This window comes from Pyrgilauda ruficollis, unplaced genomic scaffold (assembly GCF_017590135.1).
Source record: "Pyrgilauda ruficollis isolate IOZ18807 unplaced genomic scaffold, ASM1759013v1 scaffold46, whole genome shotgun sequence".
Classification (NCBI taxonomy): domain Eukaryota; kingdom Metazoa; phylum Chordata; class Aves; order Passeriformes; family Passeridae; genus Pyrgilauda; species Pyrgilauda ruficollis.
Genome location: NW_024526155.1, coordinates 4141367 through 4162602, shown reverse-complemented (window position 1 = coordinate 4162602; position 21236 = coordinate 4141367). Strand labels below are relative to the sequence as shown.

General features: G+C 46.1%; 1 protein-coding gene across 1 annotated transcript in view; it reads right to left on the bottom strand.

Annotated features, from left to right (window-relative positions):
* RIMS4 (regulating synaptic membrane exocytosis 4) overlaps positions 1 to 21236 on the bottom strand; it is a 55448-nt gene that overhangs the window by 13094 nt on the left and 21118 nt on the right. Inside the window, exon 2 of the mRNA XM_041478806.1 lies at positions 11186 to 11327. Within this exon, the coding sequence (XP_041334740.1) occupies positions 11186 to 11327 (142 nt within the window). The remainder of the gene's footprint in view (positions 1 to 11185; positions 11328 to 21236) is intronic.

Sequence of the window (21236 nt, the reverse complement as noted above, 5' to 3'; positions counted from 1 at the left end):
CCTGGTGCACATGAGGACCAGAGAGACTCCGTGACCCTGCTGGCTCAGGCATTTTGGGCTGCACACAGAGAGTCAAAAAAGGATGAAAACTAGTGCCTAGAGAACTCAAAATAGTGCAGGAAAAAGGAGATCTGACAGATAAAGACGTAAGATTCAGCAGGAGATGAATGGATCATCAGCCAGAAGGTAAATGTTTTCTTTATTCTCTTCAACTCATGGAAGACAAATGGGCCAAACTCGGGTCTCACTCCTGCCCTGGGGAGTGTGTGACCTGAACCAGCACGTAAATAACAATCTGGCAAGACAACTCATAGCTGTTCAGGGAAATGTTCACTGCTGTGCTCGGAACAGATGCTTGGGCTAATTAGCAAGATGCTGAGGACCAGGACAGAGGAGGGGAAGCCCAGGATTGAGTGAAGCTGAGGGCTATGAGAGTTCACAGCACACCCAGAACCAGGTCTTGGAGCAGTTTCTCTCTAGGGGGAAGTCCAGCCGTGTTACTGCAGAGGACACACAAAGGTGGGAGAAGACCACCCACAGAAACCCCGCAGGACAGCAAAGGAGAGAAACCCCTCTGGCCCCTGAATACTCAAAACAATTCAGTAAACCACTTCTTTAACCTGCCAGGGAGAGAATCACCTCAAAGGCTGATGCCAAGTACTCCTCTGCACTACACCTGTGTGGAGAGAAGGCAGCTGTGCTCTCGCACCAGCCCACCCCTCCTCTGGTCCAGCAGGAGGTGTTCCTGTCCATGGCAGCAGGGCTGGAACCAGACGATATTTAAAGTCCCTTCCAAGCTGTTATGTGATGCTAACTGTGAATGCTGCTAGCAAAGGCTCTGCCCAGCAGCTGGGGCAGCTCAGGAGAAAGCAAAAGCACCTGCTAACAGAGCAGCTGATGCTGCAGCCTGCATTGATGATATAGAGGAAAAAAGCAGGAGAGTATGAAGGACAGTGTTAAAAAGCACAAGAACAAGGACTGTTGGGGTAAAGGTGAACCAATGGCAAGTGGAAGTGCTTATAGCAAAGCAAAGGCTGCTTGCTGTTATCCTCCATAAATTCAGAAGTCAGAGAGCTCTGGATGACCTTGAAATGATGAATGCTCTGCAGTGCAAACTACAGCAAGAGGGCAGGACACTGCTGCAGGGACACCCAGGCTGGGCCACCAGCACAGAACCTTGCAAGGAGGGCAGTGGAGCTGCTGCTTGAATGGAGCTACTGATCCCAAGGGGAATGGCAAAGCTCGCTTAAAAACACAGGCCAAGGTCAAGACTCCATCAGTCTGGATAACAGCCCTAGTTAATGGGTTTACTAGCACTATAAGAAACCCAGTATTAAATTAGACAGTTAATGTTCCCCACTGTTATATTTGACTGGGAAAGGAAGACATCGGAATTACTTCTATAATAGATTGTGCCATTAGCTGGTAGAACTGGCTGCTACGTTGCACAGAGGCTGACCTTTTGCAGTCCTGCTTTATTAGACACTAGAAGCAGCAGCTCTAAATCTTGGCTTTGACCAATTCCTGGACATACATTTGGGTATTGCCAATAACCCTGGAATGGAAACAATTTCTGTCTGGAAAAATCATAAGCTATCTCCAAGAAAGCTACTGCTTCTCCCTTGAGGGAAGAGGGAAGGGGAAAATGAAACAGCAGAAATTTAGTATGAATGTGGATTAAAAACAGCAGGGACCATTTAGCAGAACAGACTAAATTTCAGAAGCTCAAATTCAGCTTGGTGGGCTGTCTGTCAAACACTCAGAGAGAAGCTGGGATGGTGAGGTCAGGGGGACATGTATGGTGAGATTGTTGGGACAGGGTCTCCCCATTCACTTGTTTTTCCTGCAGTTAAAGGAGCAAGGCAAAGAGCTCCAGGGAGCACTGTGACTTCTTTTAACCCTTTAAATGCAGCCTTGATACTCCCAAGAGCCCCTCCCTGCACTCTGGAGCATGCTGCAGGCTCAGCAGACTTTTTCTGCCTGCCCTTTGCATATATCAAGCTGTTCTGACCTGCCCTCGATCCAGAAACCAGCTCTCCATCTGAACCACCACGCACTGGATGTGCTGGAGACAGGCTCCTGAAGGGATCTGCTGCAGGTGACAGTGGTGTCTCCATCCTGGGTGACAGCCAGCAGATGTTTCACACACACTGCAGCGATCCTGGAAAGCCCTTCCCCTCCCATTGCCCAACACGTCTGTCCCTTACGGGGAACAATCACTACAACCTGGTTATCACCGATACGAGATGTCTTTTTTTATTGCATCTAAAGAGAAATGCTAAAAATAGCCAGAGGAATAAAGGGGGAGCGCTTTGCAGCTGACTTGCAAATAGCAGCTGCCAGAGCCAGCAGGGCCCTGTGACAGGACCTCCTCACGCTGCAAAGAGCTGCACACAGAGAAGATTAACAGGTGACACTTGTCAGCCTTTTGTCTAAAGGGCACAAATCCTCCACTGAGCGAGGGCAGTGCAGCCTTTGAACAGCAAAGCGAAATTAATTATCTCTTCTCTGGCCCTTTGCTTTCACTAATCATGATTTACAGGCTCTGCTTTGTCACAGCCAAATGGGAATGATTTTAACAGAGTTAAAGATTACGGGTTTGCTGTGGAATTGGTTGTAAGTTGAATGCAATGCTGTTATTGGCCGGAAGGCAGAGGGAGAGCACAGGGAGGTCAGCGATGCCTCCAGCGTGTCAAGGACAAATGAAGGACATTTTGCTGGAGGATGCTCAGACCATGCTCTTTAGCTGTAGGCAAGGAGGAAGAGCAGGGACAGTGAAAGATGACACTGGATACCATTGATCCTGGGATCTGTGAGCCCACCAACTCAGCAGAAACCTGCATGAACGTTAACCCTGGCTGCACAGGCACCAACTCCCACCAAGGCTCAGCACAGGCTGCAAACACCATTTCAGCACCAAACACCCATTGCTGTGCCCGAACTGTCCCCAGCACAAGAGCCAGCAGGCACGGCAGTGGGGACACACCTAGTGACAGCGGGGACACACCCACCGACAGCAGGGAGAAGCGACAGCAGGGACACACCTAGTGACAGCGGGGAGAAGCGACAGCAGGGAGGCAGCGACTGTGGTGACACACCTAGCAACAGCAGGGACACACCCAGCGACAGTGAGGACACACCCAGCGACAGCAGGGACACACCTAGCAACAGCAAGGAGGCAGGGACAGCAGGGACACACCTAGTGACAGACAGCAGGGACACACCCAGCGACAGCAGGGAGGCAGGGACAGCAGGGACACACCCAGCGACAGCAGGGAGGCAGGGACAGCCGCGAGAGGGAGACACGAGCCCGCGGCAGAGCCGCAGCTCCCGCACGCCCGCGGTGCCCGTGCACAGCAGGTACCAACCACCAGCCCGGCTTTATGGCACAGCCCATAAACCCTTCCTGCCTTTCTGTGACACGTCTACATGCAGAGTAAGACTGGTGGTGTGTACGGACTGGGGAACGAGAGGCTGGAGAGCAGCACTGTGGAAAGGGACCTGGGGGTCCTGGTTGATGGAATATGATCAGCAGTGCCCTTGCAGCCAGGACGGCCAATCCTGTCCTGGGGACATCAGACACAGCATTGCCAGCAAGGGAGGGGATTGTCCTGCCCTGCTCTGCACTGGTGCAGCCTCACCTCAAGTCCTGGGGGCAGTTTTGGCACAACAATATAAAAAATACATTAGACAGAGTTCAAAGGAAGCCATGAGGATGGTGATGGGACTGGAGAGGAAGCCTTATGGGGAACACTGGAGGTAACACGGTTTGTTCATTCTGCAGGAAACTGGGGCAAGACCTCATTGTGGTCTTCAGCATCCTCACGAGAGGAAGCAGAGGGGCAGGTACTGATCTCTTCACTCGCATGACCAGTGACACATCCTGAGGAAATGAGGTATAAAGCTGAGCCAGGGGAGGTTTAGGCTGGATATTAAAAAAAGGATTTTCACCCAGAGGGTGGTTGGGCACTGCAACAGGCTCCTCAGGGCAGTGCTCACAGCCTGTCTGAGTTCTAGAAGCGTTTGGACACTGCTCTCAGGCACAGGATGGGATTCCGGGGTGTCCTGTGCAGGGCCAGGAGCTGGACTCGAGGATCCTCGTGGGAGCCTTCCAACTCAGCATATTCTACATTCTATGGATCTTAGAAGCTGTGTTCTTAAACTGGGCTTGAAACTGCCCAGACCTTCTTCTTTTAAACACAACATTCCTAATCCTGATTATTTACGAAATCTGTGCAGCCTCTGAAGACTGTGTTCTTGTGCTGCATGCTGTAGGTCAGGGTGTATGAAATCTGTCCTCTGTAGAGTAATTTAAGAGTGGCTTAAAGGCTCCTTGCCAGCTGCTTGCTTCTCTGCTCTTTCAGGGTAGCAGCATTTCCTGACCTACACCTTGCAAAGATCCGTGTCCTTCCCCTCTGTGGGCAAATCATGCAGTCACTCCCTTCGTGGCACAGCAGCTGCTCCTTATATATGACTGGATGGAGAACCAGCTTTTCAGAGTTTGCTTGTAAACTGATCAGGATTTGAATGCCTAGATGGACAACACTGATTTCAATGCAAAATGCTATGAAGAAAATGCAGAGCAGCTGTGCTGATCCCTCTCACACAGCATATGTGGCTCTGCTCAGTCCCCTCCACACTCCCGCCCGCTGGTGGCTCCAGATTAGCATGCAGAGTGTGCAAAGGCGGACACATTTAGGGAAAATGTATCATTAATTTCTTTTCCTGTCCGTGCAGAGTTTGTCCGACCTCTTTTCTAAATCTATTTTTAAATTGCTTCCTGGGACTCTGTATGCCAGGTATCCCATTATGCTGCTGAGAGCGTTTGCAGAATCAGCTTGTCAAAATCTTGTAATACTCATAGGAAATATGGTCAGAATGCATCTCCACAGGTCAGCTAGTCACACCCAGGCCCCAAGGCCAGAGCAGCCTTATTTACAGCATCCAGGACAGCTGCTTTTCTAACCTGTTCTTAAATCTTTCCCAGAGAGCTTATTCCTGTGCATTATTTTACTTTTCCCTTCCAAATCTTTTCCCAGGTTTTCCTCTTTACACATCAGTCCTGAACATCCTTTGTGAATTATTAGTTTGAAGAATAGACCACATATTCCTTTCTTTTCCTCTTGATATCATACTTTTTTAGAAGTCTTATAAGACTTTGAGACTGGTCTTGATTGTACTAACATGTAATGGCCACACACTTGCTGCTGTGCCTGTGCAAAAGAAATACAGAGCGAGGCATTCATCTCCCTTCACAGGCTGGGTGTAACACCCTTTTGTGCAGGAGCTCTCTCAGGAGAAGAGAATTTTGTGCCCTCCCCCCTGGACCAAATCCCCATTCCTGTCTCTCTGTTTCACAAGTTGCACACCTTGACTCCCACTGCTCCACGGCCGTGGGTTCAGCGAGGTGGTGAGGCCAGACAGCTTCAACACAGCCACCCCCTGGCACACCCAGACAACAGCTATTTTCAGAAGATAACATTTTGCCTTGTTCTTTTCATGGATTCATTTACACTATCCACACAAACACCTATCTGCCATCATCTCAAGTCTCCAGAGGCGATACATTCTTAAAGAGCTGCTCCACCGTGTCTGGTATGTGCATGGAAAGTGTCTGGGTCCAGGGTTCAGAAATTATTGTTCTGTTCTTGTAAATAAAAAAGCCTCCTTATATCCTCTCATGGCACAGACTTGCAATTATAAGCGAGTTGCCTAAACACAGCCATGCATCACAGTGGTTTGACTTGCACAGCTGAACTAACAGATACACCACACATCTACATCTAACATGGAGCTAAAGTCTCCAGCTCTATCTTTAAAAAATAGGGACTGCAACAGATTCCTTCAGCCAGAAGAAATGGGAAGAGGGAAGTCTCCTCTGAGACTGATAACATATTTGACACTTATTTTATTTGAGCATTAAAAAAAACCCATCAGAACTCCAATTTCAGGGAGCAGTAATGTTCTGTGTAACAATCACACTCATCCATATTGCATGTTAACGTCTTTTAAATCGCATCTCCCAGGCAGGAGCCAAGCAGAATCTATCAGCTAAGGAGGAAGGCAGAACTTGCCAATGGCCATTACCCCATCTTTCAAATATTTATGGTGTGCACAAGGAATATGCATCCAGCTACACTGTCCAGGGACTGGGCACACAGCCCCTTAACCTGTCAAAGTCGATGTGAACGCTGCAGGAGCCTTCACTTTGGCTGGGAAGGTTTTCCATGAGAATCCATCCCTGCAGGACCCAAACCCACCCTAACCCCACCAACTGCACACCTCTCCTCTGCCAGGCAAGATCTCCAACTCTGCCTCTCAACAAGCCCTGTTTCTCTCTGGGCCACTCCACTTTCTGCAGCATTTTTAGCACTGTGACGTGCTGTCTTATGTGCTGTAACACATTGTACTCCGCTCGCGTATCCCGCTCCTTCTGCTCTATGAATTCTGCCACTGAAACAGAGCTATAAAAACTAGGCAGTGAATTCTGTACAAAGATCTCCCCCACTCCCTTCCCCACCTTGCCAGGCTAGCTCCATTTTTAGCAATCACTAGTCATCTCAGATGCACTGAATAAAAGATAGCTACCTGTCTTCAGTGAGCAATTCTGTCTGTTCCCAAGAGGTTGCCGAAGGTGGGATTCACTGTATTTCCTGCTGTAACTACAGCTCTCAAGGTCACATCCTTGCCAAGCTGTGCTGGTCAAGCTTTGCCTGCACAAAAGGATGTGCTGCTGCTGAACAGGCTAAGGAATTTCTTGATATATTACAGAAATAATCTCCATGCCTTTCCTGGTTTCTATCTCAAAAGACTCTGATTTCTTGCAGCCTGAACTGATATTAACATGTTTCATTACATTTTTTTAAAGGACTCGGATAAAAAGAGCCCTGAAGATAATCTGTTATAAAAGAGTCTAGAAGTCTCCTGGCTTTGAAAGTCAAACAAGAAACATTCAGGGAATAGCTGCAACGTGAATCTCCTGAATGGGGCATTCAGGAATCAAGCCTTTTGGTCATTCTTGAATGTTGATGGATAATTTCAGGTGAAGGGAGGTGAATTTTCATGTGGCCGTGTGGTCACACCTCAAGCCAGTATTTTCTCCTGCTTCCTGTTAATTATTGTTCTGCAGTGAAGCAGAGAAGGGCAGGCAGCTCCTCCAGCCTAGTCCCAGGGCTGGCTCATACCAGCCCAGCAGGAGAGCTGGTAGCAGAGCCAGAAGGAAGCCAAGAGGTGCGAGATGCCCTTGCAGGTGGCACTTGTGCCAGGCTGTGTCCTGCTCCTGCCTGGGGCACAACAGGGCAGAGCTCAGGCAGCACTGCCCTCACCAAGGAGAAGAGAGGTGAGATGGCAAACAACACCTTCCTTGCTGGACCTGCACACTCATCTCAGATAATACGAGAACAATCCTCCAAGTCTTTGTAGTCACCACCTGCTGTGCTTTTCCTAAGGTAAAAATCACCTGATCTCTCCAGAACTTAATCATCTCAGCAGTAGCCAGCAAGAACAAAAACTCTATGAGTACCACTCACTAGGCACTATGGCAGCTATCAGGCTTTTGTTCCAGGTCCATTTTTATCTTTCTGCTCCATTTTCAGGAAGAAAAGTGCTTGGCAGGAACAAGTTACATGCAAGTCCAGAATCTACTGCTTTTTGAATGCTGTACATGGTCTCGTGCAGCTGCAGCAAAACCCAGCCAAAACAAGATGTAGATGGTGCACAAGCCAGGATGGAGCTGAGATTCTGCTGAATCTCACAGGGCTGTTTGTGAGTTATTCCTATATTCGGAATTGTATCCTTGCAGCAATCCTGGTGTCCTGAGACTACCCCGCAGGCACTTACTACAGTGGGCAACGGTTTTCTCAAGCGAATCTTTAAGAATAGACGTAGAAGACAATATTCACTGCTGTAGGATTTGTAACCAGTGCTGAGATTGTTTTGGATGAATTATGAATGGAAACATCTGTGTATGTGAAAGCACAACCAACCTGGCTGCAGCAGATCTGTTCTCCAGTGACAGGGGAAGAACAGACAACAAGGTTACAGAACACATCACTTCCATACCCTGTTTGATGGCAGACTGTAGCCAAAAAGATCTCCCAAAAAAGGGAACAAAAAGGTGGCAGTGCTGCTTGGGATCTACAGAGATGAAAATGAGTAAGACCCTGAGGTGAAAGATCACTCCAAAATAGCAGGTAAGTCCTAGAAAGTGTAAGAAAAACAGTCTAAGAGCCAGTCTGTTGTGAAGAACAACTCAGCAGACACAGCGAGGGCTTGACAGATGGTGTCCCATGTCCTCCCTGCAGCACACAACCCAGCCTGGCTCCAGCACCTGGATTGATGAGGCACGGTGCCCACATGGGGTGGTGAGAGCGTGAGGGAATGAAACCTGGACATGGGAACAACTGAAAACAGCTTTGTTCAGTGTAAATATCGGCTTCTCCTTCTACAAACTCTCACATTGAGTTTTATTATATTAATTTCCTATACTAGTGCACAACCACTATGCAATAGAAAGTCTGGATAAGAAGGCTGGAGGACTTCTCATCTGGCAAAAGTTTACATGAAGCAGTGTGGTGACAATGTCAGCTTTTCCTGGCATGCTATATGAGCTTTAATTCCAGGAGATACATCATCTAGCCCAGGCAGTCTCCAGTATACTTCATCTTCAGGTAAAGGGAGTATTCAAAAGAAGGCCTAACATACCTCAGAGGTATATCCCTACATAATAAGCCTCTCCATGAAAAAGAAATCTGGATTTTATGCACTCTGGTGCTCACATGAAAGCAGCACTGCTCAAAACCATGCCCTTCAGAACACTCTTTAACTGTGATACCTTGCACTAGCACAGAGCAGCTCCCTGCAACAGCCATGAAAAAGCAGTCAGTGAGCAACACTTTCCAAAAGCAGTTTGTATGGCTGAGGGCAGGTATTTAGGCCTGCTGCAGCAAAGTTTCACCAAACATTTGATCAGTTCAGCGTGCCACCTTTGGAAGTTGCCCTGTTAGTCCTTAAATTGATAAGGATTATAAGAACACATGGAAGTTGAGAGGTTTTGAATCCATCTTTTTCCAGGTGTGGACACACCAAAGGGATGCATGGGTGGAAAGAACTAGAACAGCCTTGCTGAAAACCAGGGGTTTGACAGTCACTGCTGAGAACTCTCTGACCTGGGAGAATCTGCACCAGTCACAAGCCCAGCTTTTATTAGAAAGAAAATCAACTTGCGACAGCTAACAGAGACATATGAATCTTCATTCTGCCTCCCTGGGAAGACAGCTACAGCAAACGAGAGAGGTCAAGAGAAATCTGATTTAGGAGAACACATTTCTGTTCCTCAAAGCTATTCCCCAAACAATTCCATTCTTTGCTGCAGGAAAAGAAAGCAGAGAAACTCCCCTCCCACCATGTTTCAAGAGAATTGAGCCCTCTTAGCTCTTTGTACTCTCAGTCCTGTTTGCTTATCACTTGTGGCTCAGACAGATACCTGCAATTCCCACCGGGTTCTCAGAAGAGATTAATTATCCCACCCAGGAACAAAGCATCCAGGAACCACTTAATCACAATTTTTAGAGAAGAGAAGAAACCACCCCATCCCTGGCCGAGGGCTGGCAAGGATGGTCTGGCAGCGTTCAAGGCTGGAATACCAAACCTTAGGCTTGTTCTAATAAAGACAATTGCATTGCTAGACAGCTTTTTCTTTTTCTGTCCAGCTGATAGCTACATGTCACCTGCCTTCAGGGTGAGACAGCACTTGTAGAGGTGCAGTATTTTGTTGGCAGAAATACTCCCCCCTCCACAAAAGCCCAACAAAGCAGCTGAGATAAGCAGTGGGAGGACACAGACCATTCAGGGAACTACACCCCTTCCCAGGAGGAGAAGCTATGTAAATATGAAAAAGAAAGAATTTTGCTCTGCATGAAAGCAGATTCCTGCTCCTCATTGCCCTGGGAATGAACTTAATCACTAATCCTCTGCATCTAGTAGGGGAGGCAGAACTCCAAACCACAGGACTGTGCTGGTGTAGCAGGAATATTTCCCTGGAGACAGCAGCTCACAGAAGAGATAAGGTACATCACAGCTTTGGAGTGACAAGATTGCTATCGCAGTCTGTGCCTCATTACTATTTTGAACCTTCAGCACAGCTCTATGATGCCTTTCCAGGATTAGCCTACTTCTAAAGCTAAAGAAAGTCTCTCTTAATTTACAGCTTGTTACTTATTTAACACCAGAATCACATTAATTGAGAGTGCCTTTGGACTATCTCAGCATTTCAGCTGTACAGTGTACTTGGAATACCACACAGGACTCGAGAGAGCATACAGAGTGATGCCAAGTGTAGTCCTTGGCTTGAAGAGGACACCTTTTAGGTATGGAAACATTTTAGCCACACACCTAGAAAGCACAAAATCGGATGGTATGTACTGCCTTCTTCTTTAAACACTGTGGGTTTTTTGCTTCCAAAGATTCCCATGGACAGTCATGTTAGTAAAATAATTAAATTTCCATATATGGCTTCAAGTAATGGAAATACAAAAACCAGAACTGGAGACAAGTCAGGTCCCAGAGTTCTGGCCTAAATATCTCCTGCTTTGCACTCTGGTATAAAGTCTAAATGCAAGCATTCAGTAACTTTTCTTGGAGTCAAAAATCTCTAAAACACATTTTTAGGACACTGTAACTCAGATGAAACAAAATTAAGTTTTTTACAAAGTACACACAGGCTCCAAAATATATATTTTGATATCAGAATTTTGCTATGCTATCATGTATTTTATTACTTTCACCCTTTTCAGCACCTTGAAACTTCTGCCTGCCCCAAACCAAAGGGCTATTTTGAAACAGGGGAAATGGACAACTATTGTGCAACATTAAAAACTACTGGCTTATCATTTATGAGCAGTAATGAGCCTCTGCTATTGACCCTGAATTACTCATCCAAAGACAAAGTGGTTAAAAGCAATGGGTATCTGCTTCAGCTCAGAGTAATGAGGACACTAAAATAAGTATATAAACAGTGGAGTATGTGCCAGCTTTGCAGACAGAGAGACTTGCTCTAATTGGACAGGCAGTACACCTGCAGCACAGGCAAGTCAGAAAAACACATTGTCCATCATGCCAGAGGAAAATTAATAGGTACAGGGACAGTGCATCCCACGAGTGATTACCCAGCTCCCTTCTGACTTACTTTCCCTCTGATCCATAGCTGTTCATGCTGTCCTCGATGGACTCGTGGCTGGCTTGACGGACGGTCCTGCTGGGCATTTCCACAGCCAGGCCAGTCTCTGTGCTCCTCTGGATGGCTCCTTTCAGTCTCCGACCATCACCATCTAGGAACACGGGGAGAAAAGGCAGTCAGCCTCTATTCCCAGAGCCTTCTGCACTGAGAGCGCCAAGGAGAAGCAGAGGAGGTCTTTTGGAAGACAAGCCTGGCATCTGTCATACACACTTCCCTTACCCAGCCCTGCTTCATCAGCAGCTCCCGAGTCACCTCTGGAACACACTCACTGCTCCACCATGCCTGGCAGATACCCACAGCAGGCACACCCTCCCTACCTGCTCCAACCAATTAATTATCCATTGAGAGGGCAGCCACACCAGCTGGCTACACCCAGAGCTACCCAGTCAGGGAACACAGCAGCAGCAACCAGGGGCACAGCTGATGCCTCCAAGCCTTTCCCAAATGCCATGTTGCTGCCTCAGGTCATGTGGAACAGCAAGAAGAGTGGCAGGTCCTGGTGGGCACTGAGTGAGCAGAGTGGAGGAAAAGGCCAGGTAGCACCAGAGGTGCTGCCAAAGCAGGAGCCCTCCCAGACCTGCCACAGGGGAATAGTTGGGCACAACCAAAGTGTTCCCTGGTGGCAGCAGAAAGGCACCAGCAGTGGAAAACCCTGGAGAGGACTATTCCCCTTGACAGACGCCCTCAGCCACAGCACAGAGGGAATTAAGTAGGTTCTGGTTCCTCCTGGGTGCAGTCTTCAGAGGCTCAGCCCTCTGAAATTAACAGCTGCTATTTTCATCCTCCATCTCAAGCAGTCTGTTTCTCAGAACAAACCATGTTATGTAATGAATACCATTACTATTAATTGCTGTAGCTGGTGTTAGGAAGCTCCAGATTTCATCCCACATAGAGCACTCATCCTGAAACACATCTGCTACAAGTTTTCTGAACAAAGCAAAATTATCTAAATCCTCTAAAGAATGCTCAGTCATTACCCTGGATTCAGGCAACAAACCTCTGACCCACAGTGCTCTCAGAAACCTTCCAACTTTTTTGAGTACCACCTCCAGAGGAGAAATGACCCAGCTATTGAGTCTGGAGAACTCAGGATTGCCAAATATCAAAGAAAGCAAATCTTTCAAAGAATCACAGGATGGGTAAGGTTGGAAGGGACCACAGTGGGTCGTGTGATGCACCCTCCCTGCTGGAACAGGGTCATCCTAGAGCACGCTGCACAGGATTGCGTCAAGGCGGTTCTTGAGTATCTCCAGTGAGGGAGACTCCACAACTTTCTGGGCAACCTGTTCCAGTGCACCCACACAGTGAAGAAGTTCTTCCTCATATTCAGGTGGAACTTCTGGTGAATCACTTTCTGAACTACTTTGGAAATATGAGGGTATCTGTAATAACCTGCCTAAAATACACTGTTATTTGTAGCAGGCTGCTTGACCTAAAATACTTTTCTTTAGATCTTGGTGGGAAGAGGGACTTTGGAAAAAAAAATTCCGTAAGGTATCAGAAACACTTCCTATCTCACTTCTGCAATTATATCCACATGGAAATGCAAAGACAAAAATTCTCCTATCAATACAGCTGTAAAGTACCTTTTCCTCTACTATCATGAGGTTTCCAGCTGGGTAAACGTGCTGGCCCCAGGGCTCTGGACCAGCTGCTGTCCCCACATATGGTGCAGCCTGTGTACACATGTCCCTCTGAGCTAAGGGGATCGAATTTGCACGTTCTGGGTTAACATTAACTACAGTTTGTACTGTTTGTGTGCCTAGAGCAAGGCATGAAGCATATTGTATAAATCAGGAAGTCACACAAATGTAAAACATATTTCTCATGTGCTTTCAAAACCCAAACCTTCAGGCAAGAATATCAATACGGGCATCAACAAAAGCGAAGCTCTGTGTAATGGCCATGCTTATTCTCCCAACCCGTGCAGAGCAGCTGCCTTTGATGGACCCTGCTTAGCCTTGTGCAGCTCAGTGGAGCCTCTGATGGGGTTTGCAGGTTCCTCTGAGGGCACATCCCACAGCCATGCGGGCAGACTTGATGGTCCATTTCATTTGTTTTGCATCCACCTCCACAAACAATCTGAGTCACCCACATGCACCAGTGCCCATCCTTCCTTCACTTGTGCACTCAGAGCACTCATCCTCCTGCCCTTTGAGGCTACTCCTCACAAGAGCTCTGCTGGCAGCCAGAGTCAAAGCATCAAATGACATAAATGCAGGAAACAAATTAAAAATGCCCCATTGCCCAGCCATGCAATATCTGCTTAAAAAAAAAAAATCTCTTCTTTCCCCAGTCTAATGAGATGTGCCTAGAGACACCCTAAATTAAAAGACTATTCATCCACAGCTGGCAACAAATGAGAGGTCTGGGACAGAGCAAGGGTTTGGAGCAACACAAGGTGCTTTCTCTATTCTATCAAATATCTCCTGATTGAAAGCCAGGGAAATAAAGCAGAAGGGCCCAAAGGCAAGGAAAGGCAGCGCTGTGGGAGCACCAGGGCACTCTACCAGAGATTTAGCTGGCACAGGGCAAGTTCAGCTGTAGAGCTCCACATGCACAGCTTTCTACTGCTGGGTGGGTCATTTTCTAGTAGTCTTGATTGCTTTAGCAGATTAAAAAAAAATAAAAAAGGAAAAATTACAAAGGAAAAAAAAAGGAAAGGAAAAAATGGCAAAAGTTTAATCAAGAATCTCTGTAAAACAAGGCAATGGGAATAAAGGACAAAAATCCTTTCTTCCTCCCTCTTCTTCCAGACAGAGATGCACAGCAACTCCTGCATCTTACAAATGATCTCTCATTATTCTGGAGAAAGGTCAGAGAAACCTTTCTCCCTCTACAGTCTCTTTTTGCTGGATGTTTCCTTTGAACTGAAGTGGAATAATTTGTTTTGTCAAAAAGGCAAGCTCCCAAACCACAGCAGCCAGAGGCATGACTGAAACCAGGTAAGAGATCACCATATGCACCAGAAATGCCATCAGAAAGGAGGTACAGATTCCTAAACTATCCATCCCCATCACCTGGGAGAGGAGGACTGATCAGGAATAGCACATCTGGAAAGGAAATAAATATGGATGACACTGCACTTTTCATCTGTGAGCCAAAAATATTTTACAAGCAACAGTCACCTACCATCAACCTTCTCTGGTCAGCGTGGAGCATGGCATAAGGGCTGTGCCTCCTCCCCTTCCTGAAATCCTTGTGTTTCGACACCTTTGCCAATCAGAAGGTAAATGATATGCATCTGTGTGGGTGTTGCCTGGTAAAATCATTTGTCTTAATTTGTCAGTGGTATCTGAAACAAGTAAGAGCAGTATCGACATTTTCTGCAGCGTCACCAGATTTATTCCCTGCACTTCTTCCAATTAAGCAGCAAACAACAGAGGTTAAGCAGTCAGTCAAGCCTGCAGTGCAACACCTCACTAAGAGAGGATTTTAGTTCAGGATGACCTTGAGAAGAAGAAATTTTTTGGTCAAATATCCAGGGTGAAGATACACAGCACCTCGCTGACGCCAACAAACCAGAAGGGCCCAGGAGTCACTCTGCCAAGTTCTCAGTGTTGACAGGTGCTTTGATTTTGCTCTGTTCAGCCAAACAATTTATGTTTGGCTAAAGAATATCTTCTAAAGCACTATCCACTCTGGGTTTGAAGAATATCAAGAGATGAGGAATCTGCTGTTTGCCTGCACAGTTTATTTTACTACCTGACATTTAGAGATGTGGCTTAAGTTTGCCTGGTTTCAGTTTTCACACATCAGGTTTTTTTAGTGTCCTTCTCCACCCCAAGAGCTGCTTTGTGTTCTCACTATACAGACTTTTCTGCAGTGCAGATGAGTTATCTCTCAATCTTATTTTGACAAGTTAAACAGACTGAGAACTCTATGTCTCTCATGCTCTGGCATTTTTTTTCTCCTGGCCTTGAATCTTTGTAACAACCTCCCCAGGTTTTAAACACCCTTTTGAGAACAGAACTGAAGTCTCCATTTTAGTGCAGAAATGCATACAGAGATAAAAATCAGCTTGTGCTCTAATCTTCACTACTTCTGCTGGCAGCTCCCAAGACCACAGTAAGCTCCTGGTCACATCACACCTCACCTGGAGGCTGTGCAGTCCCTTCCTGCCCTACTGGTACAACCTTGCAGAACACTACAATAAAAAATATGTAAGAAAACAAATTTTATTTGAAGAGAAAACAAGTAAAACTCCAGACAGCTTTACAGAGTTCTCCCACCCTCAATACTATTTACTCTCTTTCTAATGTCCACACCCCCTGTGAATTAAGTGAGGTTTAAACTCATGCATGCTCCAAATCAAACGAGAACACTGAGCATCACCAGGCTTTCAAGAGAGCCCTCCTACCTTTGAGGCTTTTCCTTGACAACTGCTTTTTGATATGTAAAGGAAGGTTTTAATCCACTTATCATGATCACATTTTTAGAGCCATGTTGTTCTAGGACAAAACCTTAACATACTTAACACATTTACCCAGTATCTATGTCTTCTAAAATTTGGCAGAAAAAAATTTCTCACAAGACCCATTTCCCCTACATTCTTCTTGATTGATATTAATTATATGCCATCATTTTATTCATTATTAATTAGATCTCATTATCATGTTTTCCCTCATCTTTGAGCGATGTCAGACCAGCCAACCAGAAGTTCCTTCCAGGCAGCCCAGTAACAAATGAAGAGGAGCAAGGTGACCATGCAGGTGCCCTGTGCAGAGCAGAGCACCCTCTGGAGAGCTCCCTTAACTCAACTTTCAGCTGTCAACCAAGAGGCATCCTCTTCTCAAGGATGGTGCCAGTCCTGTGGAAGAGCAGCCACCAAGAACTGGATTTGCCTGAAATTATGGGGTGGGAAAAATAAGAGTGGTGCTGCTCCCTCCTCTCTCCCACGGACAGAATAACCACTTCTCATGTCCTCTTCTACATCACTCCCACACACACCTCTTTGAAGCTCTTCCTCTCTGCTGCTGACTCCATGCTCAGAGGCCAGCAAGTCTTGAAAAATCTATGTGAGTCCTGCAATAACTCATCACAAGGTCATGATTATATAATTATTACTCCTATACAGAATTACTCTACAATAGATGTTTATTGATGGCACTTCCGAGAGACAGAAGTCTCGCTCACTGTTATCCCTACACTGTCTACTCTCTTGTCACTTCCTTTTCCTCCACCCAGGTACTTGTTACAATCTTTCTGTTTTCCACTTTGTTTTCAATTTTCTCCTCCATCCAGGCTTGCTACCATCACAAAAAGAACCCATCATGATGCATGTGCTACAGACCCTCCTGTACTTTAGAATTAATTGGTATTGATTTAGCCCGGAGATTAGGCATTGACTGACTTTCAACTCAATCAGCCTGGCTCCTAAATCACCCAACCACTTCCAAGCACAGAGCACAGTGGCACCCAAAGCACACGGACACACAGCACCAACACGGGCCACCCAAGACACCCAGGGTCCGGCAAAACAGCATGAGTAGCTGTTATCCTTTCCCAAACTTCAGCTTGAGGTGCCGGGGGAAAATCAGGAAGAGAAATCACTTGGATGCTTACTTTCATTTGTTCCTATTGCAAAGTTCTGGAAAATATAACAATTTGTATTTTCCAAGAAAGTTAGTCCAAGCTTGAGCAAAGAGACTGCATCCCCACTGCTTTTCTTATCCAAGTGTAGCGGTATGGAACAATTCCCATCCAAACATGCTGCGGGGCATCAGCCTGGCCAGACTGCTCCCTGGATTCACACCTGGGTTCCTCAGCACATGAATCGCCTGCTTTGCTCCAAAATACAAACCTGCACTGATGAAGCATGAAGAACTGACAGCTCCAGCAAGGGACCACAGAAAAACCCATCTGGCAGACTCAAGGAAGCCTTCAGAGCACGATCAGGTAGAAAGCAGGGCCAGGACAGGACCCCACTGCCTGCAGAGGAGATTTGCCTGGAGCTGTCTCCTTTCCATTCATGCTGAAACTGCCTGCTCTACCCTTGGCTCAAACACAGGCTCACAAGCCCTTTCATTTTATGCAGTCACTAACTTCACTCTGGTTTTGACCCTGAGAGTTTTTTCCTAGCTTTCTTCCCCATGAAGATCTGTCCCTGAGAAAAGATGAAGCAGTTTGGGGGTGAAAATGAAGGGAAAACATCAAGCACCCATCTGGATAATATCACCTGAGGTGAAGGAAGTTCTCCAGTCCAACAACTGGTCTTTGGGATGTCTGTGGGCAAAATGCAGCAGTGGGAGTCTCAGCTCCACTCCCCATGAGACTGCTAAAGCACTGACCATTTCAGCTCCTACCTATTTTCAGCTACTCTGAGAAAGCACATTAACTTCTCCACTTGAAACTTTGTCACTGCATTGTTGCTCCTGAATTGTTTTTTAAAAAAAAATTCTTCTGTTTAGTCAGATGCTGACTCCCTGTGACACGTACTAAGACTTGTGTGCCATGAATCAGTTCTGAGATGAATAAAAATTCCATTGTTCAGCTTCAAAGGAGAGAAAGAGAAGCCTTCCCACTGCCTTGCATGAATACCCAGCACCTGTGACAGCCTGGCACACACTGAGCTGTTGGCTGCCAGGGTGGGCAGCACAGGGGTATCTGTTCAGAGCAAGCCCTGATGCTCTCCTCAGGGGCTGCTTCTGCTGAGGAAAAAAAAAATAAAAGTATAAATACTGGATTGTCACTTCAGAATGCAGTTTAATGAGATGAACTCAATCTCATCATGCCTGGCAAGCCCTGACATCCTGCCAAGCACTCCCTACATCAACATCCTAATGGAGTGTGAATTATGAGCACCTAAAGAGAGGCAGTTTGTACTGTGCTCCAGAACATGCCAGGCTATCATCACAGCCTGAGTAATCCACCAGAATGACAGAAAATGGCTGGGGATAAGCAGGGGCACTAATCAGGCTGTATGTTTCGTTCCCCTCATCCTAGTTTCAGACACCAACAAAATCACACCTTTTCTTTCCAAATTAAGCACAGAATCATTATGGGATGGAAAAAAGAATTTAACATGTTAATTCTAATCTGTGGAGGTTAGGTATAGTCACAGGGTTAGTAAAGTTCAATCAACTCTTCTTGTGAGAGCCAGGAAAATAGTAAAATTAGCAACTATTTGCATTGCTGTTACAGCTACCAACTCCACTGAATGCAGAGAAACCTCTGGAGATGCCAATAAGACACCTCCAAATTCCCACTGCAGCACAGTCCCAATACATCCCACTGCTCCTGATCCACAAGGACATTCCAGCACAGAAAAGCTTTCTCTCATCTAGAGCTCAGACTGGCCTGTCCTCACCCACACCAACAGGCAGCGCTGCCACCCACGCTCCATGTGGGAATGTCAAACCAATTCCCCCTGAACCCAGAGGCTCCTGTTCTTCCCCCATTAGGAGATGACAAAAATCATTCAAAAGGGTGTTCCACACAGCATTGGAAGGCTTGCTTTGCTGACACCCAGTGTAAATATGATCAAAGACCATAATCACCATTAGAAGACAACCGAAAATCCTTCACAGGGTTATTTTCAAGATCAGCCTCTGAGGCTGCCTTCCCTAGTTCCCCCACAACCCAGCCCAAAACCCCAACTCCTCAGACACTTAAAGCAGCATTTTTTCTTCCATGCTGGTCTGAGCTGCAGTTTGGTTTAAATCCAACTGTGCCTGTAGTTAAGCAAGTCTCCACCCCAGTAGATGTTATCATCTCTTGATGCTTGTCTGGGGCATGGGTAGAGCATGAATTTTTCTTCCTTTCTTCAAGAGCTCCATTTTCATATTTTAAAAATATTTTTTCTCCTCCTTTTGAGGTTAAAACCAAATAGTTCCCATGATGCTATTTTAAATTTTGACCTTTTTGATAATTCATCTATATAAAAAAAATTAATGGCCAAAATTTTCATTTAAAAGTGTCTAAAGAAAAAGTTCTGCAACAAACATGTAGCCAGGAAAATCCTTTGGAGATTTTTTCCTTCCCTGTCAAAAGTGAGAAAGCCAACAGCCAAAAAGGTAAACACATATGTTCCACTGTCAATGACTTTCAAATGGAGTTTTTGACTACCATAAAAATTGTTTCACTTTTCACTACAAAAAAGCTGCAGTACCATAACACTAACAAAAATGTTTAGTTCTTTCAGAGTATTTCATGGGAACCACTTTGCAGCTAGACCCAGCTCTTCAGAATTCTTTCCATGTCTCTATTTTGTTTGCAGCAGCAGGATTCAAATAGCTTCATCTGATGGATGCTTTTGCATTTTTATTTTTATAAGAAAATGAAACACACTGCCCTCTTCTCTTCCCCCAATCTGCCAGGCTTTGCAGTAGAGTCTGATTAAATGAAACATCCATAGCCACCCAGGAAATTCACTGCTCTAACATTTCTGCAGCAACCTAGCAATGAAACCTGAACACTGCCCGGCCTGTAGCCCAGGTCTCCAGGGAAAGACAAGCACAGAACTGCTGGTGCTGCACCAGTTGTCTGGGACAGACATCCCACATCCCAGGCCCTTCTTCATCTGCTGCTTTTGTGCTTGGGAAAGGGGTGATGACTTCAAAATGTAATCTTACTATGAACTTAGAGTCCAATAAACCACAGATATACACACACACATTCTCACTGCATGGCAATTGGGGGATTCAATCTTTCCACTTCTTGCATTTTGGGTTTTAAGCCTCACCAAGAGTTAAACTCCCCTCTGACATCAGCCCATCTGGGAACCCCAGGGGGTCTGCAGTCCAAGCATGTACCAAGTCAAGGAAAATTTAGCTGATGGGCTCAGAGAACATGTACATTTGGCACAGGCAATTAATTTAGTTGATTTATTTAAACTACTACATTGTAATATTTACTCCCTAGAAAGCTGAGGGAAGTGTCCTACATAGAAACATCAACCAGCAGTGCTCCCCATGTTCTCAGCTCCAAACTCTTGGAACTTTGCCAGCTATCAAGATGTGGGTATCAGGAAAACATCAAAGCAGAAAGATGAGTGGCTGGTTAGTGTGCCGGCACCATCTCAGGGCCTTCTTGTTAATTCACAAGGAGAAGTAGAGGTTGAGCCAATTCATGTCCCCATGGCTGGAAGTCCTCCAGCTAACCAAAATAAGTTGTGAAGGCCAGGTGAGGTTCTCTACTTAATTACAAGAGAGTTGAACCAGAGCACCCTGATGTCCTAATTCTGCCATCTATCTCACACTATTAATAACTGAGGATGTTGCTTAAGTCCAGGTTCTGAAATATGAATGAGCCTGAGCTGCAGAAAACCTCTTGATTTAGAAAAGGATCACAAAAATGAGGTGAATTCACAAAAATAAAACTACTAGAAAGAGCCATTGTAGAGAAAGATGGCATGAGATGAAAGAGCTGCCCTGCCTACACTTCACTGAGCCAAGAAATTTTGCATGAGGCTGCTGTGCCCTTCCCCAGCCTGCTGACCAACTCAGTCCCCTCCTGGCAGAGCCCAGTATCTGCCGCTTCACTTTTGGGAAGCGAGCAGGGGCAGAGTAACTTCAGCAGCCTGTCTGCAAGCTGTGCTTTCCTGCTGCAGAGGAGGACTCAGGTCATGAGCCTCCTGAAGCCACCAAAACCTCCCAGAGGTGCTGACACACCTTTCTGTCCCACCGCATGCTCAGCTCCAGTGGTCTGCTTCCATCCACAAGGTGAATTTTAAACTGAGATTAGGTATCAGGCCTTTTCTCCCTGGGGCACTAGCTTATGTCTCTCCTTCTCTACCCAAGTCATCTTTTCCAGCATTTTTAGAGTCTGCACATCTTGGATGTCTCCCCCAAATTTAGCTGAAACTAGAAAGTGTCTGCTACACAGTAATGATGGGAAGAGAGTCAAGACAGCATCTTAAGCATTGAAGAAATACTTGCTTCCCTCAAAATCACAGCTACTACACAGCAGGTAAAGTTTAGTTTTGACAGACAAAATTCAGAGGAAGCAGTTGACAAGGCCATATTTATTAATGAGATTTCTTCCCTTTTCTTCTGTCCCA